At 42.2% G+C, this 16,446-nt stretch overlaps 2 protein-coding genes across 3 annotated transcripts; both read right to left on the bottom strand.

Annotated features, from left to right (window-relative positions):
- Nucleotides 1-5,263: 5,263 nt before the first annotated feature.
- LOC136538712 (tobamovirus multiplication protein 1-like) lies at nt 5,264-10,640 on the bottom strand. Of its 2 annotated transcripts, XR_010779439.1 has the most exons (12): nt 10,263-10,640; nt 7,998-8,088; nt 7,868-7,920; nt 7,547-7,639; nt 7,371-7,442; nt 7,150-7,222; nt 7,014-7,059; nt 6,874-6,937; nt 6,488-6,541; nt 6,330-6,388; nt 5,685-5,764; nt 5,546-5,605 (listed from the first exon to the last, which is right to left on the bottom strand). XR_010779439.1 is itself a non-coding variant. In XM_066530674.1 (11 exons), exons 1-11 carry the CDS (start codon nt 10,452-10,454, stop codon nt 5,507-5,509), a joined length of 915 nt encoding a protein of 304 aa, XP_066386771.1. In that variant the 5' UTR covers nt 10,455-10,631; the 3' UTR covers nt 5,264-5,506. The 2 variants fall into 2 exon arrangements, 1 of the variants encoding a protein (XP_066386771.1); XM_066530674.1 differs by lacking the exon at nt 6,330-6,388 and having other exon boundaries at nt 5,264-5,605; nt 5,685-5,762; nt 10,263-10,631.
- A 1,635-nt stretch (nt 10,641-12,275) lies between these two features.
- LOC136536497 (uncharacterized) lies at nt 12,276-13,130 on the bottom strand. The gene has a single exon (XM_066528769.1). The coding sequence runs from the start codon at nt 13,128-13,130 to the stop codon at nt 12,276-12,278; it is 855 nt and encodes a 284-aa protein (XP_066384866.1).
- Between the last annotated feature and the right edge of the window lie 3,316 nt (nt 13,131-16,446).

Below are 16,446 nucleotides of genomic sequence, written 5' to 3'. Positions count from 1 at the left end.
CACATGCGGGCAGCCAAGCGTGTGTGTAGATGCTTATGCTACACTGCTACAGCGAGCAACCTGGCGGGAGTGGTGGACTATTGGGGCTATAGATCCACAGAGCTAGGAGCAGCACTAGTAAGCATTCGGCGGCTACCCTCTATTTCTAGCTATTGGTTTATCTTCTCAGTGATACATTTTTTTATTGCCTTCCTTCTCACGTCCTAGATTGGAGCTTGTTGTGGCAAGGCATGGCCGATTGGAGCTTGTTGCGGAAGGCATCTGATGCACAGTCCGATTGATGCTTTGAAGCATGGCCGTGAGGACTTTATGGCCAGATTGGAACCCGTTGGTCGTGGATGTGTTGATTTATAAATTTGTGATGTCTTTTCTTTGTATCATGAATTTGTTTGTATACCATTAACGTGAATTTGTGAATACATGAATGGTTGACATCAAGATGAACTATCATGAACTGACGCGGGTACGGAGATCCCCATGGGGACTAATTCCCTGCATGGGGAGAGGGATGGGGAGAAAGTCTCCCCCCGTGACACTTGACGGGGATGGAGATGGGGAATTTTCTTCCCCATGGGGACGGGGATGGGCAAGCACTCCCCGATGGAGAATTCCCCGTTAACATCTGGACCTGTTGGTGCATGAGGCTAGGAAGGCGTGGTGGCATTTTTTAATGCAAGCATGTGGGCCCCACTATTTCAATAGTTGAGTGTTGATTGCTTTTTTTATCGGTATAACTTTGGACACACACAACCCACACTCCACTATCACACTACACGCAAACACACGCATGCGCAACCATACACACGCAAAGAAGAGATTGAGAAATGCACAGTACCACCGAATGTGCACGCGTGCGTGTACCTTGCTTTTTTGGAAAAATCCAAAAATAGGTGCGACACCAAGGTTGGGTTTGAACCCTGGTAGGTAACGTCCCACTGAACTGTCCAACCACTAGACAAAAGTCCATTTGCATTGAGTGTTGATTGCTGATTAGGGATGCAATGCGCGTTGCTTAGGGGTTTGGTTCATGCGGAGCCTTCGAGAACAAGCGAAGCGTCACGAAGATGATTACAAAGAGTGTATACCGATGGAAAACCTAGAAGACCGACGTCAGCCGGACATGGGAGTATTCTGACAAATACCAAAATGCTCAGGAATATACCCAGTATTTTATAAGAAGAGGTACAACAACAACAACAACAACAACAACAACAACAACAACAAAGCCTTTAAGTCCCAAATAGTTGGGGTAGGCTAGAGTTGAAACCCAGCAGAAGCAATCAAGGTTTAGGCACGTGAATAGATGTTTTCCAAACACTCCTATCTAAGGCTAAATCTTTGGGTATATTCCATCCTTTCAAGTCTCCTTTTATTGCCTCTACCCAAGTCAACTTCGGTCTTCCTCTGCCTCTCTTCACGTTACTATCCTGGCTTAGGATTCCACTACGCACCGGTGCCTCTGGAGGTCTCCGTTGTACATGTCCAAACCATCTCAACCGGTGTTGGACAAGCTTTTCTTCAATTGTTGATACCCCTAATCTATCACGTATATCATCATTCCAAACTCGATCCCTTCTTGTATGACCGCAAATCCAACGCAACATACGTATTTCTACGACACTTATCTGTTGAACATGTCGTCTTTTCATAGGCCAACATTTTGCACCATACAACATAGCAGGTCTAATCGTCGTCCTATAAAACTTGTCTTTTAGCTTTTGTGGTACCCTTTTGTCACATAGGACACCAGATGCTTGGTGCCACTTCATCCACCCTGCTTTGATTCTATGGCTAACAACTTCATCAATATCCCCGTCTCTCTGTAGCATTGATCCTAAATATCGAAAGGTATCCATCCTAGGCACTACTTGACCTTCCAAACTAATATCTTCCTCCTCCCGAGTAGTAGTGCCGAAGTCACATCTCATATACTCAATTTTAGTTCTACTGAGTCTAAAACCTTTGGACTCCAAAGTCTCCCGCCATAACTCCATTTTCTGATTCACTCCTGTCCGACTTTCATCAACTAGCACTACATCGTCCGCGAAAAGTATACACCAAGGGATGTCCCCTTGTATGTCCCTTGTGATCTCATCCAACACTAAGGCAAACAGATAAGGGCTCAAAGCTGACCCTTGATGTAGTCCTATCCTAATCGGGAAGTCATCCGTGTCTCCATCACTTGTTCGAACACTAGTCACAACATTGTTGTACATGTCCTTAATGAGCCCGACATACTTTGTTGGGACTTTATGTTTGTCCAAAGCCCACCACATAACATTCCTTGGTATTTTATCATAAGCTTTCTCCAAGTCAATAAAAACCATGTGTAGGTCCTTCTTTTTCCTATACCGCTCCATAACTTATCTTATTAAGAAAATGGCTTCCATGGTTGACCTTCCGGGCATGAAACCAAATTGGTTCATAGAGACCCGTGTTATTGCTCTCAAGCGATGCTCGATAACTCTCTCCTATAGCTTCATAGTATGGCTCATCAACTTAATTCCCCGATAATTAGTACAACTTTGAATATTCTCTTTATTCTTGTAGATTGGTACCAATATACTTCTCCTCCACTCGTCAGGCATCTTGTTCAATCGAAAAATATGGTTAAACAGCTTGGTTAGCCATACTATAGCTATGTCCCCAAGGCATCTCCACACCTTGATTGGGATACCATCCGGTCCCATCGCCTTACCTTCTTTTATCCTTTTCAACGCCTCTCTGACCTCATATTCTTGGATTCTCCGCACAAAGCGCCTATTGGTGTCATCAAAAGAGTCATCCAACTAGAAGGTTGTGTTTGTATTCTCACCATTGAACAATTTGTCAAAATACTCTTACCATCGATGTCGGATCTCATCCTCCACCAAGAGATGCTCCCTTTTATCCTTAATGCACTTAACTTGGTTGAAGTCCCTTGTCTTTCTCTCACGAACCCTAGCCATCCTATAAATATCCTTCTCTCCTTCCTTCGTACTCAAATGTTGGTAAAGATCCTCGTACGTTTTACCCTTTGCCACACTTACAGCTCGCTTTGCAGTCTTCTTTGCCACCTTGTACTTCTCTATGTTGTCCACACTCCTATCATGGTACAAGCGTCTATATCATTCTTTCTTGTCCTTAATAGCCCTTTGAACTTCCTCGTTCCACCACCAAGTATCTTTAGCATCACCTCCATTTCCTTTGGTTACTCCACACACCTCTGAGGCCACCATCTGCATGTTGGTTGCCATCTTCTCCCACATGTTGTTTATGTCCTCTTCTTCCTTCCAAGAGCCCTCTTTGATAACCCTTTCTCTGAACACCTCTGACGTCTCCCCTTTCAGTTTCCACCACTTTGTTCTTTCAATCTTAGCTTGTTTATCCCTACGGACACGCACCTGAAAACGAAAGTCTGCCACCAAAAGCTTATGTTGAGAAACAACACACTCCCCTGGTATCACCTTGCAACCCAAGCATGCTCGTTTGTCCTTTCTTCTTGCGAGGACAAAGTCAATCTGGCTAGAGTGTTGTCCACTACTGAAAGTCACTAGATGAGATTCTCTCTTTTTAAAGAAAGTGTTGGCTATCATCAGGTCAAAAGCTACCGTGAAGTCCAGAACTTCCTCCCCCTCCTGAGTCCTACTACCATACCCAAAACCTCCATGAACTGCCTCGAAACCTGCACTTGTAGTACCTACATGTCCATTAAGACCTCCTCCTATAAAAAGCTTCTCACTACTAGGTACAGCTCTAATCAGGCCATCTAAGTCTTTCCAGAACTGTCTCTTAGCACTCTCGTCGAGGCCTACTTGGGGGGCATACGCACTAATTACGTTCAAGACCATATCACCAATGACAAGCTTGACTAAGATAATCCTATCTCCTTGCCTTCTCACTCCCACCACATTATTCTTGAGGCTCTTATCAATCAAAACTCCTACTCCATTTCTATTCACGACTGTTCCTGTGTACCAAAGCTTGAAACATGTATTGTCCACCTCCTTCGCCTTCTGACCCTTCCATTTAGTCTCTTGAACGCATAATATATTTACACGCCTCCTAGTCGTAGTATCAACTAATTCTCTTAACTTACCTATAAGCGACCCTATATTCCAACTACCTAAACGGATCCTAGTTGGTTTTACTAGCTTCCTTACCCTTTGCACCCGTCGACTCAGATGCGAAGACCCTTGCTCATTTTTCACTACACCCGGGCGCCGATGTAGCGCGTCACTAAGGATGCGACGACCCGATCCTTGCTCACTTGACACCGTGCCCAGATCGCGACACGGCGCGTCACGGGGGTGATGACCCGGCCCTTGGTCATTTAACACCATACCCGGGTTCCGATATGACGCGTCGCTAAGAGGGTTACGCTCCAACAGTTTTCTTTGGGGTTTCATCTCCATTAGAATGGCTAGATTTAACGTTGGCTCGCCACGCCTATCACAACACTCCTCCTTTACCAGAGCTTAGGACCTGCTATGTTGAGATAACGTAGGCGGAGTTTTTATAAGAAGAGGTAAAAATAAGAAAATCACTTGTTGGAGCAATGAATCCCCTGATATAGTTGGTAACTGCTCTGGGCAGTTGATAGTGAAATGATGTGTACGTAATGCTACATTGGGCCATGTTTGCTTTGCTGAAAAGACAAGCTAAAAAATACAGTTCACTGATTTATTATAAGAGAAAATACTATCACTTCGCTAAAAAAGTACAACTCATAAGATAAGCACACGTAAACACTACAGCACGCTCGCTCTCGTCAGCTGTCAAAAGTAGATGATTAAGGCTAGGTCTGTTTGGACTATCTTTACCACATACAAATTATTTTTACTATGTTTGTAGACATAATTTATATCTAAGTTCATAACAAAAGCTGCTTATCTAGAAAAGCCAAAACATCTTATAGTTTAGAATGGAGTAATTATTAGTAAAAACATTAGTTGAGTACAATTTAGAACAGAGAGAGTAATTGTTAGTAGAACATTAGTTGAGGGTCCAAACAGAACTAACTTCAGCTAATCTTAACGTGGATCCAAACAGGCTCTAAGAAAGGAAATATGTCCCTGTTCGCTTGAACTACTTTTCAACCATATAACAGTGTTTTTCTCTCACAACATTTCAGCATAAGCATCAACATAAGCTAAATTTCAGCATAAGTGAACAGGGTGTATGTCAGGTGTCAAAAGTGCCGCTCATCATAAAGAGAATAGCGATGCCATCAAAAAATTCTACCTGCCGTTTCAATCAATAGATAAAATGGTACAAATGCAAATAAAGTCACCAACTCAAACAGTTCTTTCTGTTAGACAATTAATAAAAATATAGACAAGTTACTTGTACAGGGAGATTAATATATATAATGCCCCCCAAAAATTGGGCCTTTAGCATCGGAGTACTCTTATATCATATAGCCATGGCGCTAAGATGACAAAATACCTCTCGAAGCCATGCTCAAATATCACAGTTCGCTCTGTGACAAACATAATTCTAGGAAAATTTGGTCTTTCAGGATTTCTCAGCATAACATGCCGAAATCTTCTAACGCTGATACACGCTTGGGAGGAAGTTTCCGCAGGACGAGTAGTACAAGGGCAGAGGGCAGTATCTCTGTCAACTACAAAGGAAAATACTGCATCAAAAAGAAAAACTGCAAAGGAAAATAAGTGTATAAGAATACATTTCATGGTACTTACCATGTAGTAGAAGAAATCCAAAACTGGATGATCCAAAACCTCAAGAGACAGATCTGGATAAAATGATGAAAATGCCACCTGTCATCACATCAAAGCATGATTTAAGCTTATGAACTGGTGATACAACTAAAAACCTGAATAATTGAAGATAGGACACACATGTCGGCATGTTACGAGAACTGGACTAGTCAATACTTAACAATACTCTCTCTATTCCAAATTATAGCAGTGGTGGATCGATGTATCAGCCCTCGGGCCACCTGGCCCCACAGGTTTTGCCAAAATACATTGAACCCCTACATATTATTGGCAATTATATATGCCAATTGTGTACGGCTTGTGTTAATTGACTTAAATTTACAAGTTTGGCCCCATAGGTCTTGAATCATGGATCTGCCACTAGATTATAGCACTTTAGTTTTGTCAAGTCAAACTTAACTTTGACGCAAACCCTGCAACCTGCAAGCTACTGAGCAAGGCCGCAAAGCAATAGCGATGATCAAACATTTGAGTTCATCATCTTTATCATGTTGGGCGTTTGGTACTTCGACTCTTAAGTTATGTTGTAAATAGTTGTATCTACTTTTAGGGTGTAAAATAAGTAAATAACAAATGTGCCCACTCAACATAGAATTTTTAATATCTATTGATCTCGAAAATGGACGATCTCAAAAATGGACAATCTGTAGGGTTGTACACCTGATCTTTAGTCCCACATCAATGACAAACAAGCATTATTCTTGAAAGAACTTCGCAAAATAAATATTTGAGACTTTAAGAGCCAATAAGAACTAAATACTTACCACAATGCATCTAATCAAGAAGCAGGTATAGCAAATTTCTGTCACGGTCTTAACCTGACAAACAATTTTAATACATATAAAGTTAGTCCCATTTATAGCACATGTGAATCTTAAGCTAGCACCAATGAACATATTAATTAGGTACAGGCATGGGAATCTTAAGCATTAAGTCAAGAGACTTTCCAGTGATATTGCAGCTTACAATTTGAGCTAATTGATGTGGAAGTTAAACAAATGCCTTTTTAGACTGGCTAGTTTTGAGAGATGCCGCTGTGAAGTAATGGCACAGGACAAGGGAGTAATTGTGCATAAAAAGTTGTTTTGTTGGCATGCACACCATTAACAGTACAAATGGTCTGTAAGGTACTTGTTAGTGTAACAATGACCTCAATCAGCTTCTTTCTCCGCCCCTTTGATTCAATTGGGAAGTGTCTCAGCATGCCAAATAACCTAGACAAACGAGAACAGAAATACATTCAAAATGAACTCATAAAAACAGTAGAATATGCACACACAAAAAAGCTACCTTCCACCATAAATTAAGAATCCTAGAAGAGCTATAAATGAGACAGCTGAAAATCAATAAAGGAAAAACATTAGCGAGCTAAAAGGTGGTAAACTAAACAGATAATTTCTCTAGCAATGGTGACAAAAGAAAGTACCTGATATGAATACTTTGCTCACAAGCTCCACGAGAGGATTGTCATTTATTCCAAGGTATACCCAAATACAAACCTACAAACATCTATTAGATACATAGAATATAGTTTCTATTACAGATACCAGAAAACCATTGGGCAATGTATTTTACAGTTGGGGTTAATTAAACAAAGCACCCTAATATCAGATGACAATAGAATCAACAAACCAGGTAAAAACCAACCTGAATTACATATATGACACTATTAACTGCAATGTATATAGTCCTTAGCTTGTCAGTGGGAAGATGATTAGCCTGGCATAGACATACAAATTAACATATATAAGTTCATGAGTGTATGAGCTGAATTTGTAGATGGAAAAGAAAAAATGCCAAAAGCAAAAAGATATTGGTAACACCTGATGGTATATCTCTGCCCAGAATAGCACAAGCAATGTGTAGGTCGAGAAAAACAAGAGACCAGGAAGATCTAACAGCACTAAAGTATACACCTGTTGAAACAGAAAGGTTTAGTTGAATAATCAACTACATGACTGACTGGAAGAACAAAATAGGACAGAAAAAAAAATGCACTGAGCAGTCCATAAGAAAGCTATGGATTTGGGACTACAAACACAAATCTCTTGTAAAACAACAATCCAGATACTACAAATATATACTGAAGAAAGAAAAGGCCTCCATAACATTTAGATAAATCTTCTTTGACACATGGTTCTTACCTTTCTTTGAAGAAGGAACACATATGCATGAAATCCAAATATAATAGAACGAACTGCAAGAGGCAACCCATAGTTATTAAAAATAGAATGCAATGGTGATAGAAGATAAAACATTAGGACAGCACATTACCTCCGTTCACAATGAAATTCATGAGATGAAAAACCTTTTGTGTGGTCCAACCAATTTCCGGCACCCGCAACTGAATTCTGATTAATTGAATCTGCAAATCTGAATGAAGTGAGTACTTAACGGATATTCATTTCACTATCATTTGAAGTTCAAAGTGATGACCGCACATGTTTCAGAATAATGTTATAAATCTGCTAGGCACAAATATGGTTAATGTAGCATGCAATATTTCCAACTTCAAACATTGCTATACGTAAAAGCAGTTCATTATCCGACAGGAAACTCAAAATTTAAAGGCACACAAAGTTTAGTGAAAATAGCATCGAAAAACAAATATAGTTTTTGGAATACAGTAAGAGCAGAATTGCATTGCACTCTTAGCACGAATACAATCCTTTCAAATAGCATTGAATACACGATTCTTTTCTTGAATTCACATGAGATCTGTGTATCATTACATTAAGAGAGGAGAAGGGCCAAAATAGCTTGGTCAGCGACCAAACATGACCTCACCAACAACAGTGACCAAACGACACCTTATACAACAAATCACACAGAATAAACAAATTATCCCATGAATACCTTATAAGACAGTTCGACCTGTCCAGCAAACCAAATAAAAACTAAAAAGGTAGAAGGATAGAAGGAAGAAAATGTCATGATAGAAGGAAGAAAATATCATTAGTGACTACTAAAACTTTCAGAGGGCCACAGTAAGAGGATCCAGAGTATTGGTCCTTTCCAAAATACATTTTCATAAAAATGTAGCAAGACCTAACTGAGTAGGTTAGAGAGTAAAAGACTGGTTCTACCATTTTTTAAAGTAGAAGGATAGAAGGAAGAAAATGACCAGGTAAGCAAGACTGAATGTTATTACATAGTGATTTTGTCTTATTAGGTATTCCTTACCCTCTAGATGGCCATAATCTTAGTATTTACTTCTCTATTCAGGAGGACTGTTGCAAAATGTTCATCTCTATATCCTGGCTAGTGTTTTATTCAGAGAACTTCCGTCAAAGAAATGAACTATCCTATGTCGTACCAATGCCAACTTATGCACATAATAAACAATTTTCAACATTCTTATCCTACCAGAGGGATTGTGGTGGAAAAGGAGGAAAAAAAAGTTTCTAATCTAAGAAGTGTGCACAACAACCATTAAGCAAGGATGTTGGAAAAGAATGGAGGCAAACTGTAAACACATTAGCAGTAAAGATGGAAATGCTTCATGTTTGTGGCGCTCAAAAGCATAACGCCATGAGAAAGATAGTTGCAGTAATTATGGTAAAATTAAAGTGATAGCACTAGATGGAAGTAGATTGATGTTTGTAGTGACAATCAATACTTGTATTAATTTTCTTCGGCAAAGCCACAACTCACAAGCAATTCATCCCCCATACTAAACCTTGACAAAAGCAGCTTGATGGACAACTTGAAGTGATAGAATTGATGATGGAGCAATTGATTACAGCTAATTGGTGGATTCCATGCTTCCGTGGACAATCAAGTGTTTGTTTAATGGATATTATGCCTTCCTTCTGCAAGGATGATTCTTAAGTGTCTAAACAGAAAGATTGCCCTCGATTATGGTAGACGTAGAACAACACTATGTTGTTTCAGCGACAAAATGGTATTAATCTTCAATCTGTGTATGAAAGATGGCTGTTGAGAATGGTTAGTCGTGACTGATACAGCCTGACATGCAGCTGCTGGTCTGTACCTCCTGTAGAGCCATATAGTACAACTTGTCTGCACCTGTCAGGATTATTCCGGCAAATACTCAGCCAGCTATAGAAAGATTGCCCTGATTACTGCTATGGTGAATGAATCTCCATCCATAATTTATGGACAATTCAGAAACCTTATGCATAGGAAATCCTATCTATGTAGACCGTGTGAATAGATGCCATAATGGCAACAGCACTCATTTCCGGAGGGAAATCAGAGGATTCCGCTATAACAACTTTAAACCCACCTCTCTATAGCCACAGTCTCACCTGACACATACAATTTCATCCAGCCACAATACCATAAATGGATGGAGACGTTTGGGGACAGCAACGGGGACAATCCTGACGCTCAAGGACAAAACACAATAGATTCGTAATTTACCACGCGTCACTACCGCACACCGAAGTTCCATTCAGATCGAGGCGCCACATCACCCGCAAAACCAAAACCAGATGGGGGGTGATTAGCGCGATTGGGCGGAGATGATGATAGGGTTAGAGTGGGGTTCGAACAAGGTCCAGCCGGCGGGCGTACCAGGGCGACAGCGGACACGAGGGCGTAGGCGGCGGAGAGGGAGAAGAAGGCCCGGTCCTGCCACGCCGGCGAGTCGTTCACCTCCTCCAACCAGCCCCGCAGCGCCAGCGCGGCCCCTCCCGCCGCGGCCGCGGCCGACGCCACCTCCGGCGGCGACAGCGCCGCCAGGTGCGAGGAGACTAGCTTCCTCATCTCTTCTTCTCTTCTCTCTCTCCTCTGAGTGCGAGCTCTTCCGCGAGAGAAGAGATCAACAGGAGACAGAGATGGCCAGATGGGGGAGCGGGCGGCGGCGGTGTTCTCGAAGAGCTCGCACTCAGATCAACCCAAATCAGCTTTCCTCGTGTCCGTTGCGAAGTTGTGCGATCGGCGGGGCAGGACGACACGGACAAGGTTGGCTCAGGGTCCATGCGGGCCCACAATGTCAGTAACTGATTTGCCGGCCACTCGTTCGCGTCGGGTTTGAGTTCTTTGAGCGGAAGAGGAGCAAGTGCAATGAGAGTGCGCAAATTCCAAATGTCCCAAAAAACTACTAAAAAAGTAAAAACTAGAGTACTGCCCCCTCCAATCCAGAAAAATGCACTTATACATTTGGCCAATTGTTCTAAGTCTAACTGAGTTTATAACGAAAATATTATTAACATGTATGACTCCAAATAAATATACTATAAAAATATATTTTATGAGAAATACCCCCTCTGTCCTTAAATAACTGTCGTTTTTTTTTGTTTTCGTGCCATAAGTTTGACTAGATTTGTAGGGAATCCGTGCAACATTTGTATCTCCAAATAAATTTATTATGAAAATAAATTCAACGACCTACCTAATGATATTAATTTTATAGCATAAATATTATTATACATATATATACTTCCCTCCGTTTTTGTTTACTTGACACCTATGACCACTTTTTTTATTTGGTAATACTTGTCACCGAATTTTACTATTCCAATTTTACCCTTTGTGGGCCTATGTGAAAATTTTAATATATTTGTTATGTAATCGGAAATTTCTAGAGGTCCGTTGCCCTGCACCTCTGTTTCTCGTGCGCCCCCTGTTTCTCGTCTATGCGATTGCACGATGCCGCCGGTTGCAAGCGCAAGGCCGCATGCCGTAGGTGGATGGCGAAGGCAGGAGGTTCACATAGGGTTATTCGGCACGGGGTGGAGAGCTACGTCCCACACTGCAGGTGCGCAACGCTAAGACGAGCATTGGAGCGATCTGCTCTGCCATGAACCGCCGCCTCCTGTCCGAGCTTCTTCGGGAGCTGCTTTCTCTGGCTTCCAGTCCCAGACCCCGTTGCCGTGCTCGTGCGTTTACAAGGTTGAATCTCTGCAATTCCTCTAGGCTAAATCTATGATGTTGTGTATTGCCGTGTGACATGCCAGCCGTGAGCTACTCTGTGCTGATGATGTGTTTGGCAAAATGTCTATTCCGAACTGCCCAAAAATTCTTAGCTGCTGACAATAAAAGATTCAAAGATTCCACATGTTGCACGACCTACTCAATGTCAATGAAATGCATTCATGATTCATGATTAAAGGAAAGGGCATTCTTGCGTTCCGCGCATGTGCTTAACAAAATTAGTGACCGCAAACTTCCAAACTGCTTGTTTATGATTTGTCTTGCCAAAAAGATTGCAAATTAACCAGGGATTTGCACTCCAACTATTGTATGCCTTATTGATATTTCTGGAGCATAAGAAAACGATTTGGAATATGACTACTTAAGGTTCTTCTTTGCATTGACTTAACCATTCAACTCAAACTGCTGATAACAGACTTCGTCCACATTTACATGCACAACACAGATTTCTCTACAGAGTGTGTAGTAAATAAAAGTAAGTGGATACAGACGCAATACATATTTACATGGACCAAACAGAATACATTGCAGATTTTTTCTAGCTGAAGTAAGTGACTAGAGGCCCTGTACATATTTACACTCGTTAGGCCAAAAACTCCCAAAATACAGTAATTTCCCCTAATTAGAAGTATGTAGAGAAGCAACCCCGTCTCATTCATTGAGCTGCCTGCATACCTCCTGTACCAAATTGAGATCACACTTCATTTGCATTGGAAGCTTGTTTTCTTTTTCCAACACAGGTTTGCTAACATGGGGCATCTTGTAGTTGTTCCCTCCTCCTACTTTCATTGCCTCTATCATGGCGAGCTGTAGTGATGCGAATATACGATTTGACAAAGTTGGGTCATATTCTTCAAACTCCTTCTGAACCACCGCGACCAGTTCAGCTAATGTCCTACAACCCTTCTTATATTGAATGGACTGAAGTGACGCAAAGAAACCCAAATCAAGTACATTAAAGTCTGGTGAATTTGGTGGTTGACAGATCAGCTTAATATCAAATCCTTCCTGTTTTGCTGCTTCACAAAATAAAGGGTCACTGGCATCGATATGAGGGCGAGCATTGTCTTGCTGGATGAATATTGGCTTTCCCCGATCTTCACTTGGCCACTTTTCTCGAATTGCAGGAAGAACCTTATCTATAATAAAGGAACGCATCACTTCCTTTGTTACTGACATAATGGGTTTCATCTCCAACGTCCCGGCAGCTCGATTTTTACTAGTCCTTTTAGCAGGTTCATATGTGACAAAAGGAAAACACCCAATTTTCCCATCAAAAGTGCAATTTCCACCACTATCCATCCTTGGGCGAGCAATGGCACACAAGAACATTACCTTAGGGATGAAAATTTTGTTTTTGCATGTCCGATAAGGTTCCTCTTCTTGAGGAAGAATATAGTATCTCCCAGTCTTCTTTGTAATATAAAACCATTTTTCATCTAGGAAAACGATGTCACTTAGGTCCTTGAAAATTGGGTCTGTGTAAATGCTCATTGGATCAAGCATCGAAATGCACCACCGCAGCCTTTGTTTTTTGTTCTCCTCCTTCAACAATGGCTTTATGTTATTTGAATGTCGCTTTATCTCACCTTCATTCTTAAGCATCCAGAGCTTGTATTTGCTTACTTTCAGCTCCCTTGACAAATCAGCCAATGTAGTTCTCTTTGATAGAGGGATACGAAGCATCAGGCTTAGATCAACCTGAAGTTTCTTGCGCCCACATTTAGTCCTCTTCTTACATATGTCAATATCAGCTCCCTGTTTTAGACAGTCCCTTGCCTGTTTCCATATCCGCCAAACTGTTCGGGTACTAACAGAAAAAGATGAAGCAACCTCGGCTGCAATTTCTCGTGTCAGCCTACCTTTAGTACTTCTCAAAACAAGAGCTTCATACAATTGTTTCCGTTTATCATTTGGGAGTTCGTTCTTGGAATGGTACTTAATTGCAGGACCTGAGTAGATAATCAAAATGTGAGTACTGATTAGAAACAACGGAAGAAAAAAATGAAATTCGAGAGGAACAGGAATATGCGTGAAGTTAGATTAGAACTTGTGTAGCACAGTCTGAAATCAAAAGGAAGCTAATTGTATGTGCGCAAAACTTTGGATGTGTCACAGACTCTTTTTTTTAGTGTCACCGGGGGGAGTTTTCCCCACCTGAAATTAGAAATGGAGTTTACAGGCCACTCCTGGGCCAGCTTAGCTCTGACAATAAGAATCGTAAAGATGGGCGGAGCAAGTGAAGTAGCAGGTCTGAGCAACACGTTGTTAGGAGACCTTGGTCCGAAACATCGCAGCGAGCAGCTCGATTCCAGCAATGCCGCAAGGAGCAGTGAAGGGTGTCGATTTGGGCAGGGGAGGTCAATTAGGAGAGAGAATATTTTGATTCACAGAGCTAGTGGATGGATCCAGTGGTTTGGGGCTTTGATTTGGTGGTGAACCTCGACCTGGTGAGTTGTCAATTTGGTCGACGGAGTTTGTGTCGGGGTGGAAGAGACAAATATTGAAGGAAAACAAAACGAATTCAACTGACGGACATTAACTAGGAAAGAATAACTTACAGGTTGCAAGTGACAATCCGTCAACGCGATTTTCTTCCTCTGTTTCTTGTTGTGGAATGATGTTGAGATCAAACTCTCGGGGAGCTTTTTGACTGCCGTAGTTCTCATCGGGAGACAAATTCAAATCAAACAGGTATAGAGGAGGCGGGACATACGGGAGATGACCACCCATTGCTTCTTCATCGTGGTTCTGCACTGGGTGCAGATTCAAGTCCATGAGCGCTCTAGCATCAGTCGGAGTCTGGAGCATCGCAAAAAAGTTGGCTTCAACAAGAATAGAGAATTGCTTCAAGTATTTGGGCAAGCCCGCCACTCATTTCAAATTTTGAACGACGTCCCCTTTGGCGGGAGCTGAAACGTCTAGAAGGTGCTTACGTGTATGAATAACAGGACCAATGGTATTATGGTAATTTTGAATAAGACAGATGTCCACCTTGGTTTCTGTGTTTTGGTCACCGGTGTCAATTAAACAAAAACGGAGGAAAGTATATATTTAGTCAAAGTTGTTTCTTGGAAAACAAAAACGACAATTATTTAGGGATAATAATTATTTAATAATATGATAAATATTAGTATCTTTTTAGATGATAAAGTACTTATCCATGCACGAGTGATGATGTTTAGACGATGCTATCAAGAATTTTGTCAAGAGTGAAAGTGATGTTAATAATTTATCAATATGATTTGAGCCGAATAAGATTTTCAAGGAGTTTTTTTATATCTATACGGATATAGATAATTTGAATCCGATTTTATATGGATACAGGTAGGTTAGAACCAGCAAAATCCGATAGATATGGATTATCGTATAATTGATTGTGGATTATCTAAAGCTTTTAATAGGATAATATCCGACTCCTTTTTAAAGAGCCCAACTGCACAACGTGACAATGTAGTTTAATTTGAGCTAGTGTTGCCCACATAAGGCTCAATTTGAACGCTAATGCTATGATTAAGGCGTCCGTTCTGACCCCGTTCCTGGCTTGCGCGGTAAATCGGGCCCAACAGCAATTAGCCTACTTCCCTCTATGCTCTCTGCTTCATCTCTACCTAGCGACATAACCCCCACTAATGGAAATCCCCACTCGCTTCGCTCGTCGCGGCTTCAACGCATCAGGCGCCCGCCCCACTCCACCCGACACCCCCATCCCTCTCCGCACCGCATCTGCCACCACGCCACGTCCACTCCTCATCTAGAACCTTGCCACGCCGCGCCCACTCCTCCTCTAGCAACCTCGTTGACGCCGGCGTGGTCGACGAGTCGGACGTCTTCGGCGGCATGGGGGTTGACAAAACGACGATCTCCTTTGGGCGCTCATCAACGCAGACCTCCCTGGCGGGGACCTCGACCTCGGCATGTGGAAGCTGCTGGCCGTCGTAGCGCTCTCCTTCGTCGGCGTGCCCATGCTGCTCGGGTACTTCGTCCAAGCAGCAAGGTGACATTGCGCAGCGCATGTTGCAAGCTTACGTTTCAAGTGTTTCATCTTAATGTTCCAAGTGTAACACCCTAAAATTTATAAGATTTTTAAATAGGTGAATTTGATTTATTTATGCAATTTAGGAGCATTTAAACTTAGAAAAAAATAAAAACTTTGTTAAAATTTAAAATCAAATATAAGGTCAGCTACGTGTTTGTGCATTCATGCTGATGCATACTTATTTTTGTGATGCTTCCGTTTGATTAAAATTTCAAAAGAATTTGAATTTGATTTGAATTTGGTTGAAAAAGTGTTTAAGAAAATAGAAAAGAATTTTTTTCTCCCTCTCTTGGATTCTAGCCCAGCTCGGCCTTTTTTTTTCTCGCGCGGCCTAGCTTTCTCTCCCGCAGCAGGCCGGCCTAGCGTCGCCCATGCCATTTCCCTCTCTCCCGCGCGTCTCGCTGACTTGTGGGACCCGTGTGTCAGCGATATCTTCAACCTTTAGTCGTGTCCACGCCGGACACTACCGACGCCGCTCGACTCCACCGCCGCCATGACTCCATTCGGCGTGCGCTCCAAGTATTCCCCGGCCTTAAATACCGACTCCCCACATCGCGCCGCCTCTTCATCAAGTCCTGCCAAAGCCGCTACCTCGTCGAGTCGCCGAGCCACCGCTAACCCTAGCGCCGCATCACCATCCGCACCGCCTCCGTTCACCCCACAAGCCGCGACAATTGATCGTGGTGAGTTCATCGTTTCCTTCTCGTACTCCTAGTGCTTGCGGTTCGTTCAACCGTAGCCCGTAGGTAGTGTTCTATGAGCGCCGCTCGTCGCCGACCATGG

The sequence above is a fragment of the Miscanthus floridulus genome, chromosome 2 (assembly GCF_019320115.1).
Source record: "Miscanthus floridulus cultivar M001 chromosome 2, ASM1932011v1, whole genome shotgun sequence".
NCBI classification, from domain to species: domain Eukaryota; kingdom Viridiplantae; phylum Streptophyta; class Magnoliopsida; order Poales; family Poaceae; genus Miscanthus; species Miscanthus floridulus.
Note: the sequence above shows the minus strand (reverse complement) of the source record. Positions and strands in the feature narration are given on the sequence as shown.